This window comes from Sphaeramia orbicularis, chromosome 12 (genome assembly GCF_902148855.1).
Source record: "Sphaeramia orbicularis chromosome 12, fSphaOr1.1, whole genome shotgun sequence".
Lineage (NCBI taxonomy): Eukaryota > Metazoa > Chordata > Actinopteri > Kurtiformes > Apogonidae > Sphaeramia > Sphaeramia orbicularis.
In genome coordinates this window covers 58,830,672-58,856,706 of record NC_043968.1, presented here as the reverse complement: position 1 = coordinate 58,856,706, position 26,035 = coordinate 58,830,672, and the positions used below count along the sequence as shown (strand labels likewise).

The 26,035-nt window shown below is 39.3% G+C and overlaps 1 protein-coding gene across 2 annotated transcripts; it reads right to left on the bottom strand.

Annotated features, from left to right (window-relative positions):
* Nucleotides 1–932: 932 nt before the first annotated feature.
* LOC115429731 (NXPE family member 3-like) lies at nucleotides 933–20,390 on the bottom strand. 2 transcript variants are annotated; one of them, XM_030149427.1, is made up of 8 exons: nucleotides 10,752–11,729; nucleotides 10,564–10,655; nucleotides 9,659–9,834; nucleotides 7,503–7,946; nucleotides 7,070–7,365; nucleotides 6,786–6,856; nucleotides 3,928–4,134; nucleotides 933–3,643 (listed from the first exon to the last, which is right to left on the bottom strand). In XM_030149427.1, exons 3-8 carry the CDS (start codon nucleotides 9,800–9,802, stop codon nucleotides 3,099–3,101), a joined length of 1,707 nt encoding a protein of 568 aa, XP_030005287.1. In that variant the 5' UTR covers nucleotides 9,803–9,834; nucleotides 10,564–10,655; nucleotides 10,752–11,729; the 3' UTR covers nucleotides 933–3,098. The 2 variants fall into 2 exon arrangements, with proteins under 2 accessions (XP_030005287.1, XP_030005286.1); XM_030149426.1 differs by lacking the exons at nucleotides 10,564–10,655; nucleotides 10,752–11,729 and adding an exon at nucleotides 20,328–20,390.
* Between the last annotated feature and the right edge of the window lie 5,645 nt (nucleotides 20,391–26,035).

Genomic DNA, 26,035 nt, shown 5'->3' with positions numbered 1-26,035 from the left:
CATACATACATACATACATACATAGATCTGCCAATTAATTTGATCTGTCTTTGTGTCCATGTGTCCATCTGTGTAATGATACTAACCCATAAATGAATGCATAATGTAATAAAATATGTCTACCTCGATGACATACATTAATCTCATCTATACTGCACTAATCAAATATCTATAAATTGAATGGGTACAATAAATGTAATAACAGTCATATGGTATTTTGAAATGCAATACATTTTAAATAATTTGTCATTAATTTCAAAAATCACCTATTTCCATTTTCCTGTACTATTACATATATAGGATGCTTTAGACATAATAATATGTGTCTTTCAGGAAAAGAATTGTATTACCTAAAGGGACGTGATGCAAATGTCAAACTGAAAGTGGCCTGTGGGGCAGAAGAGGCCAATGCCATATTTGTGGGTTTTCACAGCAGTGCCACAGGAGCACACACAGGCCAGACAAAAACAAGGGATGCAATATGCTACCGATTTTTCTGGCCTGGAATGACCCAGGATATTGACAAATGGGTAAGAATAGCCAATATTCTATTACATTCAGGTTATCCTGACTTTAAAAAAAAAAAAACTTTATAAACATCAAAACTATACTTACCAACCAAAGATTTTAATTCTTACATTCTAATATCTACGTCCCCCATGAGGTTTAAGACTTTTAGCAAAACACTACAAACTGACAACAACCACATTTTTTAATCTTTACTTTCAAGATATGCTATTTTATATTGTCTGACAAATCTGAATTGTTTTTGTGTAATGTTGTTGTGCAAGATCAGTGCATAGTTTTCTGTATGGATGTTTTGTGAACTGCAGGACCATGTCTTATTTCGTTACATGAAGTACTCACAAAATGATCTCAGTGATACATTTGCAATATTTACATTTTTTTTATTTTATTTTTTTTTTCAGGTGTCACAGTGTACATTGGGCCAGTCAAGCCCAAAATTGTGTAAACAAGCTGTTGAATACATCCCCATCAAAACCCTTTTAACATGACATTGTGCATCACCATTTCCAGTTCTTGAATTTCACACAGAACAGCCACTGTGTTAGGCTACATCAGACATATGCCGGACAGAAAAATGACAAGATGGTGTTGTCACACACAAAACAGCTGCCCCAGCAGCATTAAAAAGCATGAACACAGACCACCTCAAACATATGGCGACTGAGACACAAAGGGTTCCCCATAAAATTACAAGTATGTTCAGCAAATCAGAAATATCACCTGCTGCTTCACACCCGGTGGGCTTGTCTCCACCTCCGCCCTCAGCTACCACATACAAGTGCTCAAATACCACGTGCTCAGATGGTGACACTGACAAATGTAAATGTTATAATTATATGGTTCAGTTATTGTATTGGGACATGGCCACCATGTACAGACTCATACATGTTTCACTTAGAAAATTTAGTGACGCTTTAGTGTTAACACACTATATTTCATTGATTAAGTATGATGTAGCTGTCTTGTAACAACGGAGTATTTTTTTATTTCTACTTTTTTCAGATGTGAATTTGACATGGTCAGGCAAACTGTCTAATGCACAGATAATTTTGTCTAAAATTGGTCCGTACAAATTGCTCTGCTGGAACATTGCTCAGATTACTCCACAGAAAGAGCTGGAGAGTGAGGTATTTATGTAATATGAATGCTTCAGTACAGTGTAGCTTTAAGTAAAGTGCACAAAGTAGTAATTAGTGCATTAAAGTTAATAACATGACATACATAGATGTAAATCCCATTTAATTTGTGTAACGTCAAAATAATGTTTTATCTTTTTCAACCTTTATAGGTGATCAGTGCTTACCTTACACCGCTTGTGCAGCGTCACAATAAAAAAAATGCTGATCAGGCAGCTGTCACTGACAGCTATGAAATGATAAGCATGTGGTCAGGGAAAAGCTCCAAACTAAAAGTTTGTCAAGATCATTGTTTATGAATTGTAGTTTGTAATATAAAATCATGTTATTGGTTTTTCACAAAAAGGTTATGTCCAGGGTTGACATTGTGATTGTCAAAATTTTTCAATCAAGCTATAAGATCAAATCATTTCATAACTCTACTGTTGACTTTCTGATGGATCCCCAAATATCATAAAATCATGGGAATTGTTAATGAGCACCATCACTGGATGCTAACAGTAACATTGTGTCACTTTAGTGTGTCACTTTAGTGACACAATGTTACTAGTGTCCCTAAGACCTCAGTCACAAATGCCATTACGAACAGCTATGAACACCGTGCGAATGATTTATGGACCATTTCGTATGACTTTCTCAAGGTGGCCTTATAAGAATGGAGTGTTTGTGGACTGTTTTTAAGTTCATAGCCAGGTGGGTGATCTTGTCCAAGATTTTCCACGAACACAGAATGAAACCCCCTTTCGCAGGGCGCCTTAACGTTTGCCTCATGAACAACCGAAGAACAACACACAACGTTCATGGATCAGGAGGTCATTCCAGGACCCACATGTTCCTGCGGTGCCGCAAGTAGATCAGAAGAACACATTACATTGTTACTAGGGGTCCCTTACAACATTCACATGAATGAATGGACAAACAGAGATTCGCCCGGCTTTCTTAAGGTGGACATGAGGTGTTTTCATAGGCAGTAGCGTGGTATTTATAAATAAAAAAATACAAAGCTTTGATAACTTGTCATATGAAACAGTACTAGTACATGTAGTGAACACTGTGATTACAACCTAGCATTTTTGGCATATTTTTGTCACCCTTAAAATTGTACACATATATTATTAATATTAATATAAATGTTGAAATATTTGCAGAAAAACCTCATAGATATACTAAAGTAAACTACAGTAAACACGTTCTACCTTTTACCCAAGTCAGCATGATATAAGAATACTCTCAACTTCATACAAAAAAAACAAAACAAACAAAACCCCTATGCTCATTAAACTGAGGTTGGAAATATATTATAAATATAAATTAATTGCTTTGTGACTGCTGGATCAGAATGCAGCATCTGGTGGAAGCACAGACACACGACGCAAACTCAACATCTGTGCTTGAATCTTAAACGCCCCTGTACGGGAAACACATCTAACCACCTCATTTAGGGCAAATATAGGACAAGACGACATTAATCATGTTTTTTATAATAGGAGGTTGTGGGTGGAGGTTGTGAGGCAGATGGTGGGCCAGGACCATCTCCCAGGCGTCCACCAGGTGGACACTGATTCCTTTGAATATTGCCCTGAGCACCTTGTCCCGCTGCAGTGAGTACCAGTCGCTGTTGGTCAGAGTCTCATGAAGTGTCAGATGTTTGAGGTTTGCAGTACGGATGATGACCAGTGTACCTGGAGCTCTGTCCAGCAGGCCAATCACAGCTCTGCGGATGGTCTGCAGCCGCCGGATGTAGATATCAATGGGAAAAGTGCTGAAGTGAGACCAGATGCCAATAACTACAACAGTATTACTTCCTCCAACCACATCATCTAGCTCATTGGCGATGTAACGCAGCTGGCTGGTTGGTACATCACCAAAACGAATAGGAGGCCCATGACAGCGGTAAGTCACCATGATGTTGTTTGGATAGTCTAAGGTCATGAAAGGTCCAGATTGCTTTGAACTGTGTAAGTCAAACTCCTTCAGATCTGTCAGAGGAAACAAATGGGAAACAATAAGTTACAGACAAAATCTGTTGGCATAAATCCTGATAAGTAGGTAGGTAGACTTTATTTCATCCCAAACTGGGAAATTACACTGTAGCTGCAGTATGACACCCAATAAAAATAGAATACAAGAGCAAACAACACAAAAAAGAGAGCACAACAGCAAACACTGTACACTATACATAACAAAATAGAAGTAGAAAAAGATCTGGTTGAAGAAGCTGGATAATAACTGTCATGTGCCAAAATAAAACTGTCTCTCCTACCTGGTAGTGCTTTCCTGAGATGGTCAAACCACTGCCTGATGGTGGAGTCTCCATACAGGTGGATCACCTTGCCTTTCAGACATTCAGTAATGGCAGAGGGGCTGTTGAACTGGTGGACTGGGGTGTCACCTAGAGCTTGCCACATTTGCTGGTAGTAGTAGCCAAAGGGTCCAGGTGTAACAATACTGTCCTTTTTTTCATTGTTACCTAAACAGGAGAAAAAGGTAAAACTGGCCACATTTATTTGTCTGTCTGTTAACAAGTGCATGTCCATCAGAAATTTTGGGTCAAGTGAATTATCTAGAATTTTTTTATCCAGCTTCCTTAAAAATGTCCTCACATGAATACCTATACAATTTATTCTGTGATATGATTTCATGGCCTTTTAGGTACTTACAGGTACCTAAAAGCCTGCCATGCCATGCCTCACACTCCTACCAAATGTAGTAGAGAATTGGGCAGAGGCTTCGATGTATGATTTTATCTGATCCACTGAGTGTTAGGTTTCCCTTCTGAGGACATGAAAAGTGTGTTATAAGTTCCAGCAGAATGCACAAACAGTAATATTTTGTTAAGTGTAAGATACAAATACATTATTACAAATATTAAATTATTTAACTCATTGTTGTATTGTGGCTGCCTCCACCGCTACCACCGACACAATAATACTAGTAAATTAAAGCTGCAAGCAGCATTGGGCGGGACCTCGCACCGGGCGTTCCGCCTCCCCCGCGATCCGCCTCCCGTGACCGTCCACACCTCAGCTCCACTCACACCTCTGTGTCCCCATACCAGTTCCCACCCTTTAGTGTCCGTCCTCCTTACATCTGTACAGAACACCAGCGACCCTCTGCTGAAACCACCATCACCTTTAAAATGACACTTTTATTTTGGAAAACCTACTGTGTGTATGTGCATTTGTTTTGTATGTGAGAGAAAGAATCAGTTTGAAAAATGAATTGAAATTGTATGAATAATTGCGCATAAAAGTGATGATGTCTCACATTTAAGGCTTTTATTTTGGAAAAACCCTATTGTGTGAGCATGTGTGTCTGTGAGAAAGAGTACTTTTGAATGAAGAAACATTGTACAAAGAGTTGAGCGTTTGATCATAAAAATGAAAAGAAGTTTTGTAATAGAAATTTTGTATTATTGGTATTTGGGGTTTTATTTTGAAAAAATGTACTCCGTGTACTTTTGAATGTGTGCAAAATTTCCAGTATCCAAAATACAATGCAGTAAAACCTGTTTTAAGATGGAGAAAAAAAAAAAAAAAAAAAAAAGTTTGGATTGTCTGGGACTGGAACCCAGGTCCTCTTGCTCCATAGGCAGCTACATGAACCACTACACTAAGGACAGCCATAGACAGCTGGCCACCAAGAAGAATTTTATAGGGACTTTGTCATTGTTAAAAGTGAAAGTAAACATAGTCTTCAAAAAATCGCCATAATTCCATAACCGTAGGTCGTATCTGAAAAATTCTTTCACTTTTGGATTCTGCAGACTTGTGGGAATTGAGTGAGATATAACTTTTTATTCAAAAGTCTGGAATGACTGAGTACTAATTGCAGAAACGTAGAGTAACTTTCAAAGGCAGATTGCCAACTTCCTGTTGGAGTTAGCTCATGAGTGTCAGTGTATGATTTGTCGGGCTCAATCAGACCAACATTTTGGCATTTGTTTCATGTTTCTGTGACATTCCTACTGGCTGCTAGGGCCGATTTTGTGTGTTTTTTAGTACATAGGTGGCGCTACAGAGTCCATTTTAGCATGCAAGGGGTTAATTTTGATATTGTATGAAAGTGTTCACCAGTCATGACATACATGGCAAATTTGGTGAGTTTTGGAGCATGTTAAGGGGGTCAAATGGCAGTCTAAAGTGGAAAAAGTATGAAAAGAAACAAATTGTTATAAATCAATACCCGTATATCCTATCTAAAAAATTTTTGGATGTGAGAGTTGTGCTGAGTCCCGTGAACGCGTAGATATGTCACATGTGGGGAAAAACTCCAAAGTGAAAAATGAGTTCCAAACATCGCAACTTTGCAGGCTTGTAAAAAAGAAACTAAGACAGTTATGGAAAAGGTGTGAAATCGTTGTATTAAGGAGGGTTCACTCTATCTTTTGGCGCTATTTAGAAGTCAATACCACAAACGGTGTCATCGGAGTTAGTTTTAGAAATTTTATTTTGAAAGGCATATTGCGAAGTTCCTGTTGCAGATAGGTCATGAGTGTCAGTGGATGATTTGTAGAGCATGATCCAACAAAAATTTTGGCACTGGTTTCATGTCTGTACGACATTCCTACTGGCCACTAGGGCAGTTGCCGTTTTTTTCACATAGGTGGCGCTAGAGAGCCCATTTTGGCACCTATGGGGTTAATTTTTTCATTTTATCAAATTTTTCGCCAGGCCTGACATGTGTGCCAAATTTGGTGAGTTTTCATGCATGTTCAGGGGGTCAAAATCCAGGTCAAAGTGGTGTGTGAATAATAATAATAATATAAAAACGAACAAAAAACAATAGGGCCTTGCTTGCAGGCAAGGCCTCTCACTGCGTGAGAGGGCCTTACCTTTCGGCTCGGTCCCTAATTAGACTTCTGGTATTATTATTATATATTTTTGTATTATTACAACAATTATTATTTTCGCCCTCACTCCCCCCTCTCTCTTTCTCACTTTCATTCACACTCCCCTCTTCCCTTTTTCCCTATCACCCCTAACCAAGCTATATTGTTTAGTTGCTCTTTACATTTATTATCTTTTTCATTGTAATATGATGTTGTCATTGCTGTTGTTTGTCACTACTCTGTTGTTGTTGTTTCTGGTTTGTTTATTTACTTTTTGAAGAAAAACTTACCTTCCTTTTTTGGTAACACCAGGATACTGGTAGAACCTACAGCCTGAATGGAGACTTTCATGTTGACACAACTGAGGAAAAGACACACATTAATATATATTTGTCAGTGACACCCTAAATACAGGAAATGGTTTAAATGTGAGTAAAGACATTTTTAAAACTCACATGAAAAATATAATATTTATATTTGTTATTTGTAGTGAAAAATGCAAAACATTTCAGTTTTTTAGGCCTAGAAATTTTGTGTTTCAGTTATACTTACAAAAATGCCTTTACCATCTCACCTCTGAAACAGCTCCTTCTCATTTTTCCTGAGGTTTTCCTTGTATCCTCCTTTAGAGTGGTTGATCCTGGTATGACAGCTCAGGTTTTTTGGCTTGAAGCAGAACCATGGTTCCCCTGTACGGAGGTCGGTGTAGTTACATATCGGCTGATTGTTTGGTCTCAGGCAGATGTTGCAGGTCGTGGTTTCAGACTCTGAGCCTGAACGGAAAAGACTTTTGAAATGAATCCTGTCTGGCTGCTCTGTGCTCAGCCTACGCAGGACTGTGACAGCCTCACTGGAGTGAACCAGTGTCACCTGAAGGGATAGTTCAACCCACATTATTTGACTTACGTCTTTGCTCAGGGGAATTCACAAAACTGATCACAGACTCCTTATTTGAATTGAAAAATACACTATCCAAACACACTACAGTTTCCTGTAGTCGTTTTTACCTGAACTTCTGCACTTCCATTCCAGAGCAGAGGGAACACAGCTGAGTAAGACCCATTGACATGATCCAGAACCTGCCCAGCCACACCGGCACCAAGCTTTGGGTTGTGCAACCGAGCCACTATGAAGTCTCCCCCAGACGTCTTTGGATGGCCTTCAAAATCCTTCACTTGAATGATAACCTTCAGGTGATCCCCCACACGCCACTCCCCTCCTCCTGGAAGAATTGTGAAAGTGCTGTGGGCAGGATCACTGGTCTGCTTCAGGGTAAAGTTAACTGGAATCAGTGGAGTTTCAGGCCAAGTAACTGAGTCGAGGAGGCGCCGTTCTTCCACAGCTTCCCCCAGAGCTTCCTCCACAGAATATGGCTGGAAGCTGCAGAAGTTAGACTGGAGGTCAGGGTGTGATTTACCTTCTGAGGAGTTTCTTTTTATGCCATGATGAAACTGGCAGGAGAGAGGCAAAGATTCAAGATTCAAATGTCAGTATTCACTTTACTGGTACTTTATCATACATTTGAAAGAAATGTGAAAGATGTGGCAAGACTATTGTAGGGACAGTAAATAACATACTCTCATATAGAAAATATACAACAAAACTGTAAAGAGTTACTAGGACTGCAAAATGGACAATCATCAAAAAGTTAAGTCTGTAAATGCACAAACAGACTGAGACACAGCTTCTTCCCCAGAGCTGTGAAATCCATCACCCCACTTCCTCACACACCCAGCCCCCCATACACAGACTGAGTATCAACTCCTGCAGACACACACACACGCTCTCTCACTGCACTGCAAACCTGGACTACTTAAATGCCATGGTCACTTTAAAGTTTGATGTTTGCACTATGGATACTTGTCACTTTATTTTATTCTATTTTTCTATTTACATATATATATCTTAGATGTGCCTTTTATATTACATGTGTGTAAATATGTATGCCTAATGCCAAGAGCTGCTGGACGAAATTTCGTTGTGCCTCGCATAATGACAATAAAGATTCTATTCTATTCTATTCTAAACATAAAGAAATATAACTCAATTGGTATATACATTGATTGTATGTTATTTTCTTTTTCTTGTATTTTTTTCTTTCTTTCTTCTTTCATCAGTAAGTTGCACTTCCCAAAATCCTTTTCTGGTACAGACTCAACAGTTTTGTTTTGCTCACTTATGATGCACCTGCAGCCAACTGTCAGTGTCTCAAGCATTTCCACAAACATGAGATAGTCACATCATTGAACTGGGCACCGTGTTTCCATGACAACCGGCACTGTAATACAATTTAAGTTACTATTGATATATGACAGTGAAATACTGAGTCTGAACAAAAATTTATCAGAGGTGATTAATGCAAACACCCTTTTCAGAAAAAGTTTAGTTATTTTCTAAAGTACAACATCTGTGATCTGTTCTATCTAAAAAGAAAAAAAATATCTCTGTCACACACAAATAACCCTTATCACCAGATGGCACCAGCTAAAACATGAGAAATACTGAGCTTTGTTACCAGTGACAACAGAATAGAAATAGAATGTATTGTTATTTACTCCACCAAGGAGCTTATGTTTTTGTCAGTGTTGGTTTGTCTGTCTGTCTCTGTCTGTCTGTCTGTCTGTCTGTCTGTCTGTCTGTGTGCAAGATAACTCAAAAAGTTATGGATGGATTTGGGTGAAAACTTCAGGAAATGTTGATACTGGCACAAGGAACAAATGATTAAATTTTGGTGGTGATCGGGGGTGGGGGGGCACGGGGGCCCACTGATCTGCCTTGGCGGAGGTCTACGCTCTCTTTTCTAGAAAAGCACTTGGAGAGCGCAGACCTCCGCCAAAGCAGATCAGTGGGCCCCTGTGCCCCCCCACCCACTGATCTGCCTTGGCGGAGGTCTGCGCTCTCCGAGTGCTTGTAGTTGTGTTCGTAAATGACAAAAAGGGGGAAACACTGGTAAGTTTGTGGTTCACTTGTGTTTCAATAATATTGTTTATCCAAGTCTTTTATTGTGATTCCTTGCTCAGCTGTTCTCTCAATATATCCTGCACCGGAAAATATTCTTACATAAAAAATAAGAAGAATGAATTTGCACCATTGTTGTCCTGAGCAACACAAAATTTGAGAACCATGACTGGTAAACTGTGATCACTAATGCTAAAGTTCTTACCTCTGGAAGATCTGTGTCATGTAGCAGGATGATGATGATGATGGTGATGATGATGATGATAAACCCAACCAGAATGAGGAAGATGATGCCATACTTTGAAAAGAAAATACTGATGGTCCTCTGTTTCAAAGCTCTGACCTTCATGATGAATGATTAGTGGGAATGATTGTAAAGCACTGGAAAAAAAAAACAAATGTAGTTGTGATTATGTTCACATATCTATGTTGTAACCCTTGAAGTCAGATCTAATGAAGCATCTACTAAAAGCATCTACTGATATAAAATGCTAATTTTAACTTTTGAACCTCTCATCCAACTAACATATTTAAATAATTCAGGAAAAATGCGGTTTCTCAGCTTTTCAGCCACATCAGATGAGTCTATTTGGACGTTTAGAGGCTTTGTAGTGAACATGGAAACACTGTCATGTTCTGTAACAGTGATTCACCAATTAAATTTATGTAGTTTGATAAACAGAGGTTATTGTAAGCATGTTATTTTCTTTCAATCAATGATATGCTTTGCTGAAAAAGTCATTTTTTCTTTACTTTTTTTCTAGATTGATATAATAACCATTACATTTATTCTGAGCTTTTATGATAAATAAATTTAATAAAGTAAAATACTTGCTTTTCAGTGAAAAATGTAAAATAAATCAAATGTAAAAAGTACTTGGGAAGGTACTCAAGCCTGTGCCTTTGAGCTTGCCCCAGTGTTCACAAAAATTTTCAATCTGTCTCTGGCACAAGCCAATGTCCCACCCTGCCTCAAATCAGCTGTCATAATCCCTGTCCCAAGAAAGCCTGCTGTGGACTGTTTAAATGACTACAAACCCATTGCTCTCACCTCCATTGTCACAAAATGTCTGGAGAGACTAGTGCTGAGGCACATCAAAATTAGCCTACCCCCATCCTTTGACCCCTTTCAGTTCGCATACAGGAAAAACAGATCAACGGAGGATGCCATCACCATCGCTCTCCACACAGCACTGGAGCACCTAGAACACAAGAACTCATACATCCGGATGTTCTTCATCGATTACAGCTCTGCATTTAATACCATCATACCATTATTATTTTACGATTATGCTCACAGGATGATGTCTTTGATACATTCTGATCAGGAAACTGCTTCACCTCGGTCTCCATTCACAGCTCTGCTCCTGGATTATGGACTTTCTCACAAACTGCCCTCAAACTGTCAGACTCGGCCCTCACCTCTCCTCCACTCTCACTCTCAGCACCGGCTCCCCCCAGGGCTGTGTGCTGAGTCCACTTCTGTACTGTCTGTACACCTCTGATTGTACACCAATTCACCCCTCCGACTCCATAATTAAGTCTGCAGATGACACAACTGTTGTGGGACTCATCTCAGGGGGGGATGAGTCCATCTACCATGATGAGGTCCAAAATCTGTCTCTGTGGTGCTCTGCAAACAATCTGATTTTAAACACAAAGAAAACAAAAGAACTTATACTGGATTTCAGGAAACGCAGAACTGACCCATCCCCCATCTTCATCAATGGTGAATGCGTGGAAATAGTGCACAGTTACAAATTTCTCTGCACATATATCACAGACACCCTCTCCTGGACTACAAACACCACAGCCATTGTCAAAAAAGCCCGGCAACGCTTCCACTTCCTCTGGATCCTAAAAAGAAACAACCTCTGCAAGAGGCTGCTGGTGACCTTTTACCGCTCTGCTGTTGAAAGCATTTTAACATACTGTATCACGGCATGGTATACAGGCTGCTCTGTCGCAGACAAAACAGCACTACAGAGGATTGTAAGATCTGCAGAAAAAATCACTGGCTGCCCTCTTCCCCCACTTCAGGACATTGCAAACTCCTGCTACTACACAAGACCAAGGACCATCAGTACAGACACTTCCCACCCTGGTCATCAACTTTTTACTCTTGTGCCTTCAGGGAGGTGATACAGGTCACTCAGATCACATACCACCAGACTCATTAACAGTTTATTTCCAAAAGCCATCTACTCCCTAAACCACCAACATACACCATAGTCACCAGCACATTAAAATCCAAGCCATAGGACTTTTATACAGATGCACTTTTTTTTATTGCACTTTTATATAGTAGTATTTTAATACTGATGTGTTTCGGTGTGTTTGTTGTGCTTGTTGAATGTATTTATGAGTGGGAAGAGTGTAGTATGAATGTTATTTGTGTTTTTTTATGTGGGGGGCATGTGCAATTTCGTTGTATTTATTATGCAATGACAATAAAGCTTCTATTCAATTCTATTCTATTCTATTCTATTCTATTCTAAAATGCACAAGATAACAAACTATTTAGAGAAAAAAATGTTTGGAAGTCACCGATAAAAAGACTTGTAGGTTATGGATTAAATACTTCATTGCCTGTGTACACTCTTTTGTAACCTGTTTCTGTATGATTTGTTGTAATTGTTTTATGATTATGCTCACAGGATGATGTCTTCTATTTCTGATAGAAAATCTCTTCATGCTCTGTGTCCCACTGCCGTACAGATGTGGTCTTATCAGTCAACTGCTGCTATTCACGCCTATTCTCCGTCCTCTGACTTGGCATCTGGCATTGACTTGACATTTGATTCAATTGTTTACTTTTTTTTTTTTTTTTTTACTTTGTGTCATTTGGCTGTTGGTTTGAAGGATTCTGACAATGTACATTCACAAAAGTTTGACAGCATTTACTTGCTGGAACATAACAGTTCTACTTTGCTGTGGGGATGTTTGTGAGTTTTCAGATATAAGGCTTCGTCACACCTCCAGAATATTTGTATGGCGCTTGTTGACAGCATTTCTTCCACCAGTATGTTAATTTTTGTTTTTTTGTTTTTTTAATATTTTTTTATTGACATATTCTCAGCTCGTGTACTTGACTTTGAATAGGTTAAGCCATGTTCTGTGTTGCAGGGTGGATCAGTTTAGCTGAACAATATGTCGTCCATGCCTTTTCTATAATCTCTATTCTGCCTTTACAACAGGCAAAAGTACAGAGTTTTTAAGGTTGTAAGTTTACAACACAACACTTCTACATAAACATTTGGGGAAAAATACAAACCATGTTTTGCACTGGGAAAGTTCCAAAACAAACTGTTACATACACCTGATTGGAAAGAATCTTTAAAAAGCAAAATATTGGATAAATTCAAAGATCAGCTGAAAAGGTTGACAGGATAACTCATCAATGAAATAAAAGCCCCTGAACTGGCATCCAGCTTCACTGACACACCTTGATCCCATAAAATCCCACTTTAAGTCAAAGTACACTTGTTACCACAATAATGGATGGATTTATGTCGACAGTGTAAGCAGGCTGGGCTTGTTGATCTGCTGATCCCTCCTGCTCCCAGCTGACTTTAAACTAGACAGTCCTGCTCCTAGGACCCAAGCAGCTGGAGCAGCCAGTGAAGCAAGTAACCACAGGGCCATCACACAGTGTTGGGTTGTATCCAGTAATACAAACTGGTGTAGGGGGAGTAAACATGACTGCTGATCACTCTGATATACTGAGATGCTCACAAGTCTTTGAGCTCAAGTCCAAGTCAAGTCTCAAGTCTTTAATGGGGTTAATGAGTGCTGGATGCCAGTTGTTCTGCTTTAAACACAGCATAGCTATATCTCAGAAATACAAAGCTGTACTGTATTATCATCTCTGTCAAATAGCAACATTGATGCAATATGAAAAAAGACCACAATAAAAGCTTTTCTTTAAAAAAGAAAAAATATTGTATTTTTCCTAGCAATAACATTAACTGTAATATTGCACAGTCAGTTTACTGATTGGCTGGATAGCACTGCATTTTTTGTAAAAATATTTTTGTGTTTAAAGTTTGCAGAAAAATTCTAAACTGAACTGAGCCCACCCATGGTTTCTACAGTAGTAGTCTACAGACTCCTCGGATGGCTGTAGACCTGAACTTCTCTTGCCTGCTCTGTTCCTCTGCACTGGCACCTTTTTTTGCTTTGTTACATCCAGTGAACCTGTACATCACAGGTGTCAAACATGCGGCCCAGGGGCCAAAACCAGCCCGCCAAAGGTTCTAATCCGGCCCATGGGTTGAATTTGCAAAGTGCAAGTTAGGGTATCAAACTCAAAAATAATATCATAATAACCTATAAATAATGACAACTCCAAATTGTTTTAGTGCAAAAAATAACGTTCAATTATGAAAATGTTTACATTGACAAACTATCCAAACAAAAAGTATGTGAATAACCTGAAAAAAAAAGGAATTTGTTAAGATATATAAGTGCAATTTTAACAGTTTTCTGCCTGTTACTAAATGTTTTGTGCATATGTATAAATGATCAGTCGAGGCATAATATTGATAAAATTGTACTTATATTTCTTAACAAATTCTGTTTTATTGTTTTTTTGTTTTTTTTCAGGTTATTCACATCCTTTTTGTTTGGATAGTTTAGAAATGTAAATATTGGCATAATTGAATGTTATTTTTTGCACTAAAAGAATTTGGAGTTGTCATTATTTATTGGTTATCATGCTATTATTTTACTGGTCCAGCCCACATCAGATTAAATTGGGCCGAATGTGACCCCCGGAAGAAAACAAGTTTGACACCCCTGCTGTACATGAACAGGATGTGAAATAGGTTAGGTTACTAATTCTTGAACAAAGATTGGGATGATACAGCAAACTTTTATATTCATGTGCAGCATCTGGAACAACAGGGTTCTGAGAGAAGGACTGGATCTAAGATAATATTGCAGGCATAAAAATTTATATACGTAGACTAACCTTACTGAGAGTAATGGGAATATATGACTAAAAGCACACAAGTAATATCAATAACAGATTACAACAATGTTATTAGTGTCTCCAACTATCACACCAGAGCCTCTCAATCCCAGTATAACGTTAACCTATAAACCTAATGTTAGGAGGTCAGCAGAAACCGGCATCCTGCCTGTAATGTTAGCCAGCATTCATAATTTTTCGAACCACCATAGATCACTTAAATAACTGTTACACTTACATCACTGACTCACTTTAGATCACTGCTACTCTTTATTTTTCACTGTTTCACTTTATATCACTGCCCTGAAATGTGTAAATACAACCAGAAGTCTCCATTTACAGTATTGTACAGGAAGCTTTTTTAGAGGTAGTTCTTTAGTTATTTAGCAAGTGTCTTTTAGAGTATATATACTAACCTTAATGTCAACCTGGATTCTAACCCACTGTTGTGTTTTTGGTTTGTCTGTTTTTTGTCTTCTTGTGCTGTATGTAAAGCTGCTGAATACATGAATTTCTCTCGGGATTAATAAAATATCTATCTATCTAGGGCGACACGGTGGTGCAGTGGTTAGCACCCGTGCCTCACAGCAAGAAGTTCCTGGGTTCGGTTCCAACACCAGTCGATGGGGGGTGGGACCTTTCTGTGTGGAGTTTGCATGTTCTCCCCGTGTCTGCGTGGGTTCTCTCAGGGTACTCTGGCGTCCTCCCACCATCCAAAGACATGCACTAATAGGTTAATTGGTTAATCTAAATTGCCCATAGGTGTGAATGTGAGAGTGATTGTTTGTCTCTGTATGTCAGCCCTACAATGAACTGGCGACTTGTCCAGGGTGTACCCTGCCTTCGCCCCTATGTAGCTGGGATAGGCTCCAAGCAACCCCCGTGACCCTAGTGAGGATAAAGCGGATTCAGAAAATGAATGAATCTATCTATCTATCTATCTATCTATCTATCTATCTATCTATCTATCTATCTATCTATCTATCTATCTATCTATCTATCTATCTACCTATCTATCTATCTATCTATCGAACGTGGTTGTCTGGCTTTGACATTAGCCTGTAGATGACGGCAGTGAGACACCGATGATTAGCAACATTATGACCACTCATCTTTTCAAAACACCACACAAATAACAGGGTTATCCCTCCCTCCATAGCTATAAAGCCAGCAACGTATTAATGTTAGACAGCTGACTGGTACTATCTACGACATGAGTGAGCTAACATTTAACATGTTTGCTAACTGTAAGTGACTGACCTATCGGTGTATTTTTAAGGTGCCTTAAAAGTTTAAGGTCGTTGATCCTGCATCCTTTAATTTCATTACACAGACTTTGCATTGATCACAGATGGGATCGAAACTAGGTATAAACCTTGCTAGTCTCACTTTCTACCTGTGGAGGTGATGTAAAACCTTGAATTGAATAACTGTGCCATAGACAGATTGAAGAGCAATGTATTCTATCTAAAGCCTTTCCTAAAATCTCCTTTTGGAGTTCTAGCTCAGGAGTGGTCGGACGCCGAAAACTTTATAATGGAGTATTGTCATTGACCAGGAGATCAGAAGGTTCAAACTCCTCATGACTTAGTTGCTATTGGCTGATCCACCACATAGTTGCTTGATTTAAATCCCAGGAAAAAGTCCCTATTGGATCCTGTCAGACTTAACAAACCCCGAGTGATGTACGGCACAATTATCAGAAGTAGGAAGGAATATATCTCCATTGTTAGGATCAGTACGTCGTAGACATACTGTAGACAAACTTATAAAAAACTTGCTAGTTTAAAAAAAGATGCAGACTATGTACAGAACCAAACAGAAACAAACACCTGCTGCCGGTCCCCACAAGAGCAGTGCCCACTTACAAACTGTTTGTGGATTTATTGTTTACGACGGCGTATTAGGGCCACATAAGAAAAAAAAAAAAAAAAACGCTTGTCACTACAAGAATAAAGTCATTATTTAACGAGAGTAAAGTCAGTATTTAACGAGAATAAAGTTGTAGTTTTAAAAAAGTCATTATTTAACAAGAATAAAGTCGGTAAGTAATGAGAATAAAGTCATTATTTAATGAGAATAAAGTTGTTAATTAATGACAGTAAAGTCAGCCCTGTGATGAACTGGCGACTTGTCCAGGGTGTACCCCGCCTTCACCCCTATGTAGCTGGGTTAGGCTCCAAGCGACCCCCGTGACCCTCGTGAGGATAAAGCGGGTTCAGATAATGAATGAATGAATGAATGAATGAATGAATGAACGAGAATAAAGTCGGTAATTAATGAGAATAAAGTCGTAGTTCTAAAAAACTCATTATTTAACGAGAATAAAGTCAGTATTTAACAAGAATAAAGTCGTTGATTAACGAGAATAAATTCATTATTTAATGAGAATAAAGTCGTACTTTTATGAGATTAAACTCGTAATATTTTGAAAATTCAACAGTTTCTGGTTTTACAGCAAAGGCAACAAGCAAAGCAGCAACATTCCCTTCTGTTGGACTCCAAAACTCACAGTAGAATCCCCACAGTTTGTTCAGAAACAACAAATCCTCTCTGTATAGTTCTCTGGTGTTTCCACTGATAACCCTACAGCTGAACACTTCATCAGTTTCTCCTCCACAAAAGAGGCAATTTGCTACAAATCAGTTCGGTTCTTACAACAAACCCAAATGTGTGCAAACTCTCTTCAAAGTCCTTAGACTAATGATAATGTGTTGATGGGGGAGTAGACTCAGTATTTGGCCTTTGTGCCTAACCCCAAAATGAAAGTAGAACTTCACAAAATGTTCCAAGTTCTGCATCGATGAGTAGGTACAACTTCTCATTATATTATGACTATATTCTCGAAATATAAAGACTTTATTCTCATGAAATAATGAGTTTTTTAAAACTACGACTTTATTCTCGTTAAATAACAACTTTATTCTCGTAGTGACAAGTGTTTTTGTTCTTATGCGGCCCTAATACGCCGTCATAATTGTTTTTTGTTTTATTTTAAAGAATTTAATAAGTTGTGCAATGCAAGGCACATTCTGTATGGTAAAAGCAAATTTGACCCAATAAGTATGCTAAGCAAAATGCAGCCATTATTTAGTGTGGGAAGGTTAATCATTTGTTTTGTTCAAACTGTAAATAAAATGGTAATTTGCCATTGTATGTCCAAATTTCACAGACGATGAGGAGGAGGAGGAGGAGGAAGATGAGGAAAACCCAGCTGCAGACAGAGCACTGAAGAGAGATGCTCCTGATGAAGGTAATTGTATAAAACTGGAATGACAAAAAACAAAATGTTTTAGTGTAGTAGCACATTCCATACAGTTATGTCAGTTGGCTTTACATCCAGCACCTATGACCAAAAACAAAAGTGAGAATGAATCATATTAATAAGGCACAGTAACCAACATAGAGACAAGCACACAGACAGAAAGGCAGGCAGGCAGGCAGAGAGACAGACAGGCAGAGGCACAGGACAGATGGACAGACAGTGAAAAGTAGACACAGACAGCAAGCTCATATGCTGCCTTCAGGAACCTGAATTACAGAGTTGTGGCAGAGCAGTCGTAGGACACCATCTCCAGTAAATAGGACCTGATTTAATTGTCTAAATGTTGTTTTAATGTGACATAAGAATGTGCATTACATTTAGTTTTTTGAAATAGTGAGTCTCAGTCGAAGATACCTAGTGTTGCTTAAAAATTTTTGAGAAAAGTGAATATTGCAACTGTTCATATCATACACCAGGCATGTCCAAAGTCCGGCCCGGGGGCCAATCACGGCCCGCGGTCAGATTTTATACGGCCCACAGCTTGGGTTTTATAATGTATTATTTATGACCCACTTGGACTGTTGAACCGAGTACATGAATCGCAAAAGGTTCAAAATACAGTTTCTCCTTTCACCTCATGGTGGCAGCACCACTCTAACTCTATCTGGCTCTGTGACTTTGCCATGAACCATTTTCGCTAATTTCTAACCATGGCGCCTGTAAATAAAAAAAACGGAAGTTTACAGTGAGGCCGCCGCTTCCAGGAGAGATGGGAATTACAAATTTTTTTCACTGAAAATCGAGGTGATTGTGTTTGCCTAATTTGTCGAGAGATTGTTGCCTTGTTTAAGGAATTCAATGTAAAGACACACTAGCAGACAAAACATGCTAACGCATACGACAAGCTAGCAGGGAGTGAGCGTTCTGAAAAAGTGAAGCAAATTCAAGCTGCTTTAAACTCACAACAGTGACTCTTCATGTGAACCTGGGAGTTCAATGAATTCACCACCAAGGGCAGGCTACCAAGTTGCCAGGTTAGTTGCCTATAACTGCTGGTGTTGTGTACTTGTAGATGTGACACAAATATTACTTTCTGAATGATTTTGTTAAAGACAAGAGTAAGTCATATGTTTCCATCTGAAATGTTAACAGACTACATTACTGAGTAATATATGAGTACTGATTACTGATATAAGTCATGTTTAAAATGAATGTGGGGTTAAGATTTTTATCAACTTCTTGGACGTTTAAGATACTCCACACGGTTTGTTCTATGTTATCTGACTCCAGATGTGAAAGGAAGGCAGAATTTTTTATTTTATTTTTTTTTTTTTATTTGTTCACACCTGAGTGGCTTAGATTTGGTTACATTGCCATTTAAAAAAAATGATATTTTGACAATGAAAATAAAGTTGTTTTTAAAATTATCGCTTTTATATGTAATTTTTACTGTTTAAAAACGTCCGAAGGGACCACTGGCCCCTGTCAATCTCCACATTATCAGATCTGGCCCTCTTTAAAAAAAGTTTGGACACCCCTGTCATACAATAATTAATAATTAATTCAAGCAAAAACATCTGCCAATGGAGCAAGTGAAAATTATCTTGGTAAGATTTCTTGAAATAAGATTTTCTAGATCTATTGTCTAAAAATAGGTTCTTACATCTCACTTACAAGTTACAAGTTACTCTTTAGGTGATTATGTCTTATTTTAAGTGTGATGACATATTTTGACTAGAAATGGTAAGATTTAGATTTTTGCAGTGCATCGCAAATTCAAGTTGTTATTGATTCTTCAAAGAACATCTCAGAAAGTCTGGTAAAGGTTCATACTATCTTCCATGCACAACTGTGCAAGTAATTAATTTATCAGACAGGGCAGTTTAACAAACAACTACCCTGTCTGATAAATGAATTACTTACACACTTGATAGAACATGCCAGTGACCTACAGGGCGATTCAGTTCAGTTCAGTTATTCTTTGTCCCAAACGGGCAATTTGTTTGCACCAGGACCACAACAATATTAGTTTCATGTTTATTATTTTAACTTGTTTAAAATTTCCTGGGCTTTTCACCAAACTTAGGTGGGGCTGTCGCTGCTCCAGCTGCACACACAAGCCATACTCCTGGTTGCATAATAATACAGGCTGCTGCTGGATCATTGCACTAAGAAGTAGAACTCAATATAATACACTGTGGCAGAAGAATACATTAAAATATTGTAGTTTAATTGAATTTAAAAGTTTCCAAGAGGGTTTTCATGTTTTTCATGTTTTGTATGTATTCATTTGTTTGATAATATACCAAGGAACACATTATTCATCCAGGAAAAAGATCTGTATCAAATAAACTGTAAATTTATGTGTCGCACTAATCAGTTGTGCCTGGATGTGGGCACACTATTATTTTATTACATCATGTTAATGTATAACAAAAGGATAACTTGACTCACCATTTGAAAGCTCAGTATCACATTTGATATCTTCTTAAAACATCGCATTGTATTGATGGTACTTGCTGTATTTTTACTTCAATTTTACACATTTGAGCATCTACACTTGGTCAGATCATATTTCTTCACCACAGTCTGTGGATTTAAACTTTAAATATACTCATGTATCAGCATGCATCTTACCTCAGCAGAAATGTATCTGGAGTGAGGAGTCTGTGCAGGACTGTGTGTATCTGGGTTTATCTTGCAGATTTGCATGGACGCTCATTTGTTTTGCTTGACAAGCAGTTATCTGAATATATGGACAGCACTGCAGTATGTGTCTCTCTTGTCCAACTCTTATCCTTTAAACCACTCCCATAAGGGTGCGTTTGTTATACTGGGACACAAATGAAAATATGTCCAAGGTAGGAGTGTCATAATACAAGTATTCAGTGACTCATGTGTCAATGGCCCAGTTTACATGTACACTAATACTCCAACCATTATCTGATTTCTGGAGCCAGATTATTCAAGTGATCCCCACACTGATCTGCCTTGGCAGAGGTCTGCGCTCTCCACAGGCTTTTCTAGTTCTGCATTTTTACATCTGCGCATGTGTAAAAACAAATAAATCATACAAAATGGAAGTGATGTAGTCAAACGTGAGTGGAAGACAATAATAGGAAGTTTGATTCTACTATCACTACGTATGTACATACTCCGAAAATGGACTGAAATGTCTGGACCAGGATTTTTCAATTATCACATTTCTGAAGTGTATGTATCAGATCTTATTGCAATTATCAGATTACTCCCAGTTATCAGATTTTTATAGTAATGTAAATAGGCTCAATGTTAGCTGTCAAAAGTGCCTGAGGAAGTTCCATAACAAATATGAACTACTGTGCACACTTCAGAAGTCTGTGTTTGCACTACTTTTATTGTGGTTACTCTAGACAGCACACTAAATTCTTAAATATGTAATGAAATGACCCAGTGTTCAGCTGTTGTCAGAGGTGAACTTTGGACTATTTGAACAACGACGTAATGGACAACTCATTTGCTTAGAAATCCCATTTTATGCACATGCACTCTCATTTACATTTACATTTACGCATTTGGCAGACACTTTTTTCCAAAGCGACTTACAGGGGAAAACCAATCAAATCAATCAATCAAATTTTATTTATATAGCGCCAAATCCCAACAAAAGTTATCTCATGACACTTTACATATATAGTTGGTCAAAACCAGACTCAAAGCCAATTTACAGAAACCCAACAGAATCCTTCTACAACTGTGCATTACAATTCAGATCACAGTGGATCCACAAAGGCATAAAACATTTAGCAATAGGAATAACATTGTCAAAATTGCACTTGTTTTTCTTAAGGGAGTTCAGATTGTTTATTTTATTTTATTTTTTTTGTTTTAATGATTTATTTAATAGGGACCATGCATATTTATGAACATTGTTGTATAAAAAATACACCCATGTAAATATGTCAGAATTAGTAAAAACTAGAACAGCACTGGGAGAGCACAGACCTCCACCAAGGCAGATCAGTGCCCCCCCCCCCCCCCCCCATCACCACCAAAATTTAATCATTTGTTCCTTGTAAAGTAAAGTAAAGTAAATTTTATTTATAGAGCACTTTTCACAGACAGAGTCACAAAGTGCTTTATCAATTCAAATCATCTTGTGTCAGTATCAACATTTCCTGAAAGTTTTCATCCAAATCCGTCTATAACTTTTTGAGTTATCTTGCACATGGACAGACAGACAGACAGACAAACCAACACCAGTAAAAACATAACCTCCTTGGCGGAGGTAATAACTACTTTTCATGTGTAATCCCTAGGCAGACGACAGAACAAGACAAAAAAAAGCCAACATTGATACAGCACTCATTCACTATAAGTTAAAAATTAAAAATACACATAATGATGACATAGACATCAGCAAAACATACAAATAAGCAAAAAAATAAATAGACGTGGGATGGTGATTGGGGCATTAGCCTATTCATTCACCTCTGTACTTTAAGTAAAGTAAGTAAAGTAAATTTTATTTATAGAGCACTTTTCACAGACAGAGTCACAAAGTGCTTTATCAATTCAAATCAGAATCAAATTAAGTTTACAGAGACCCAACAGAATCCTTCAGGAGCAAACACTTGTGATTGGTGACAGTGGCGAGGAAAAACTTCCCTTTAACGGGCAGAAACCTCGAGCAGACCCAGACTCCTGAAGGATGGCTGTCTGCCTTGACCAGTTGGGGTTAAAGAGAGAGAGAGAGAGTAAAGGAGGAGAAAAGAGAGAGCGATAGAGATAGAGGGACTGGGGGGGGGGATGACACATGGAGTACGTTATGATGAATACATAGAGTGTAATCAGTCTGTGGTGGTCCTGGGTCAGGTGGGAGACTAAAAAGCCTTTTTGAACAGGAGGGTTTTGAGGTGTTTTTTAAAGCTCTCTACAGAGTCCATGGACCGTAGGTGTAGAGGCAGGTCATTCCATAGACGTGGTGCCACAGCTTTAAAAGACCTGTCACCGCGTGTGCTAAAACAGGTCGTGGAACCATCAGCAGGTGCTGTCCTGAAGACCTCAAGCTACTAGTCGAGCTGTAGGGCTGGATCAGGGAAGCAATGTATGCAGGGGCCTGGCCATGTAGGGCCCGGAAAGTTAGCACAAGAATTTTGAAATGAAGACGATATAGAACAGGGAGCCAGTGGAGAGATTTAAGGATGGGAGTGATGTGGGTTCTCCTGTTTGTGCGGGTCAGGAGCCTGGCAGCAGAGTTCTGGACAAACTGTAGACGGGCCAGCTCCTTCTTGTTTAAGCATGTAAACAGGCTGTTGCAGTAGTCTAAGCGAGAAGATACGAAAGCGTGAACGATCATCTTGAGCTCATTTGTGGACACCATAGATCTGAGTTTGGAGATGTTGCGTAGTTGGAAGAAACAGTTTTTGACTAGGTGTTTGGAGTAGAATTCTAAAGACATGTCCTGGTCAAAGATGACACCCAGATTCCTCAGTTTTGTCTTTACCGAGGAACTCAAGTCTCCAAGGTGATGTTTGATCCCTGGGATTGCACTATCCGGGGCAATGATGAGGGTCTCAGTTTTGCTGGAGTTCAGCTGGAGGCTGTTATCATTTAGCCACTGCTTCAGCTCTGACAAGCAGTTGATTAAGGAACTCAGTTTGTGGGGCTCAGAGGAGTTAAAGGAGCAGTATATCTGGATGTCATCCGCGAATAGATGATAGGAGACATCACTGTACTGTTGGATAATGTGGCCAAGTGGGAGGACATAGAGTAAGAATAGCACTGGTCCCAGGACAGAGCCTTGGGGCACACCACACAGTAGATCCGCTGAGTCAGATTGGAAGTTGTTTATTGACACAGTGAAGCTTCTGCCGGTCAGGTAGAGGAGAACCAGTCTAGCACATGACCTGACATCCCTACCAGGTCCCTCAGTCTCTCAATCATTATGGTATGGTCCACTGTGTCAAAGGCCGAGGAGAGATCTAGCAGGACCAAGACCGTGGATTTCCCGGAGTCAGCCGCCATCAGGATGTCACTAGACACTTTTAATAGTGCGGTTTCTGTTGAGTGGCGTTGTCTAAACCCAGACTGAAAAGTGTCATAGATCTGGTGTGTCTCCAGAAAAGCTGTAAGTTGTTTAGACACTGCTTTCTCAAGGATTTTGGCCAATAGGGGGAGCTTTGAAATGGGCCTGTAGCTTTTGAAGTCTGTGGGGTCCAGTGTGGTTTTCTTTAGTTTAGGTTCTATGATGGCCTGTTTGAAGGAGCTGGGAAACAAACCAGTTGAGAGCGACAGGTTAAAAAACTTTGTGACCCATGGTCCAATAGTGTCAAAGACACCGACAAGGAGCTTATGGGGGAGGATGTCTGCAGAGTTGGAGGAGGGTTTCGTTTTGGATAAAAGTGCTGAGATGTCCTCCAGTGTCACAGGGTCGAAAGAGGACCAGGTTTGCAGAGGGGGATCAGATAGGGTCAGACGGCCAGAGGGTGGTGGGATATTGTGTTTAATATCCCTGATCTTGTCTGTGAAGAAGTTTAGGAAGTCATTGCTGTCAGCTTCACAGAGCACAGGGGCAGCAGGGACAGCAGGGGACACAATGGACTGGATTGTGTCAAAGATTACTTTGGGGTTTTTCTTGTTTGTGGCTATAAGTTTGTGGAAGTAGCTGGATCTTGCCTCCTTAATCATTTTATTTAATGAGGTTATGAGATCTTTCATCCAATTTAACAGAGAAAGTGTTCGGGGGATGAAATGCATGTGAATTAAAAGTGAGTGCATCTCTGGTTCTAAGGAGCCACTGTTTTAAGTGAGTTTGCAGATGTTCAGGTTATTCAGGTGTTTTGTGAAAGGATAATTACCTCTACCAAGGAGGTCATATTTTTGCCGGCATTGGTTTGTCTGTTTGTTTGTCTGTCTGTCTGTCTGTGTGCAAGATAACTCCAAAAGTTGTGGACGGATTTGGATGACAATTTCAGGAAATGTTAATACTGGCACAAGGAACAAATGATTAAATTTTGGTGGTGATTGGGGGTGGGGGGCCACGGGGGCCCACTGATCTGCCTTGGCGGAGGTCTGCTCTCTTTTCTAGAAAAGCACTCAGAGAGCACAGACCTCCGCCAAGGCAAATCAGTGGGCCCTTGGGGAGTTGGATCTTTCAGCTGTTGGAATCACAAACAGCACAACCATAATATAATATGTAAATCCACAGCCATTCTTGACTTCTGTACATTGGCCCTAAATGCTCTAAGTCAGGGGTGTCAAACTCAGATCCTCGAGGGCCGGTATCCTGCATGTTTTAGATGTTTCCCTCTTCCAGCACACCTGACAGTCGTTATCAGGCTTCTGCAGAGCTTGATGATAGGCTTATCATTTGAATCAGGTGTGTTGGAAGAGGGAAACATCTAAAACATGTAGGATACGGGCCCTCGAGGAGTTTGACACTCATGCTCTAAGTGCTTTGCTTTATAAATGCATGGTCCCACTGCCACCTGTGCATCTGTGGCTGTCACTCCAGGAGAGCGCACGTTGTCGGTTTAATCATATTTAGGCTACTTGTGTAACGTTTTTTTTTTGTTTTTTTTTAACTTGTCTTGTTCAGCATCATAACAGCAGAATGGCGGTCTGGCTGCCTTGTGCTGAAAAAATTTGCTTTGGGGGGGGACTTCATAAAGTACATAAGGTTCCTCTTGATATTCCACTGTTTTCATTTTGGGTTTTGTTGAACCACATTTTGATGCCAGACCTGACAGGAAAAACAGGGGGAAAGAGAGGAAAGGGAGAAGAAAGGAGAGAGCAAAGGGGGGAGAAGAAGAGGAAAAAAGGTGGCAGAGACCCTCACACGAGACAACATCAACAATAGTAGTGCCAATAACAATAATAACAATAATGTCAATTGTAATGATACAATATAATTATAATAACCGACAATAATCCGCAACACCCACAGGAACGGAGTAAACTAAAAACAAAACAAAACGTGAACAAAACATCATAAACAACCACAGCACAAATCACACCAGAAACACAACAGCAGTTGTTCACATTAATCACTCACAATAATAAAGTACAGAGTACCCCCCCCCCCCCCCCCCCCCCGCCCCAAGAACCAGCAGCCGACAAAGAGGACCCCAAGACCCAGCCGACCAGCAGTCCACACTAGGGCTGTGTATTCGTAAGGATCTGGCGATACAATATAAATCACAATACTAGGATCATGAAACATCACGAAATATCATGATACATTACATACATTGTGAAATGAAATATCACGATATATTGCAGAACCAATATTTTCTTACACCCCTAGTCCACACACAGCAGGAGATCCAGTCCGCCCCCCGAGAGACAATGATGCGCCCACCCTG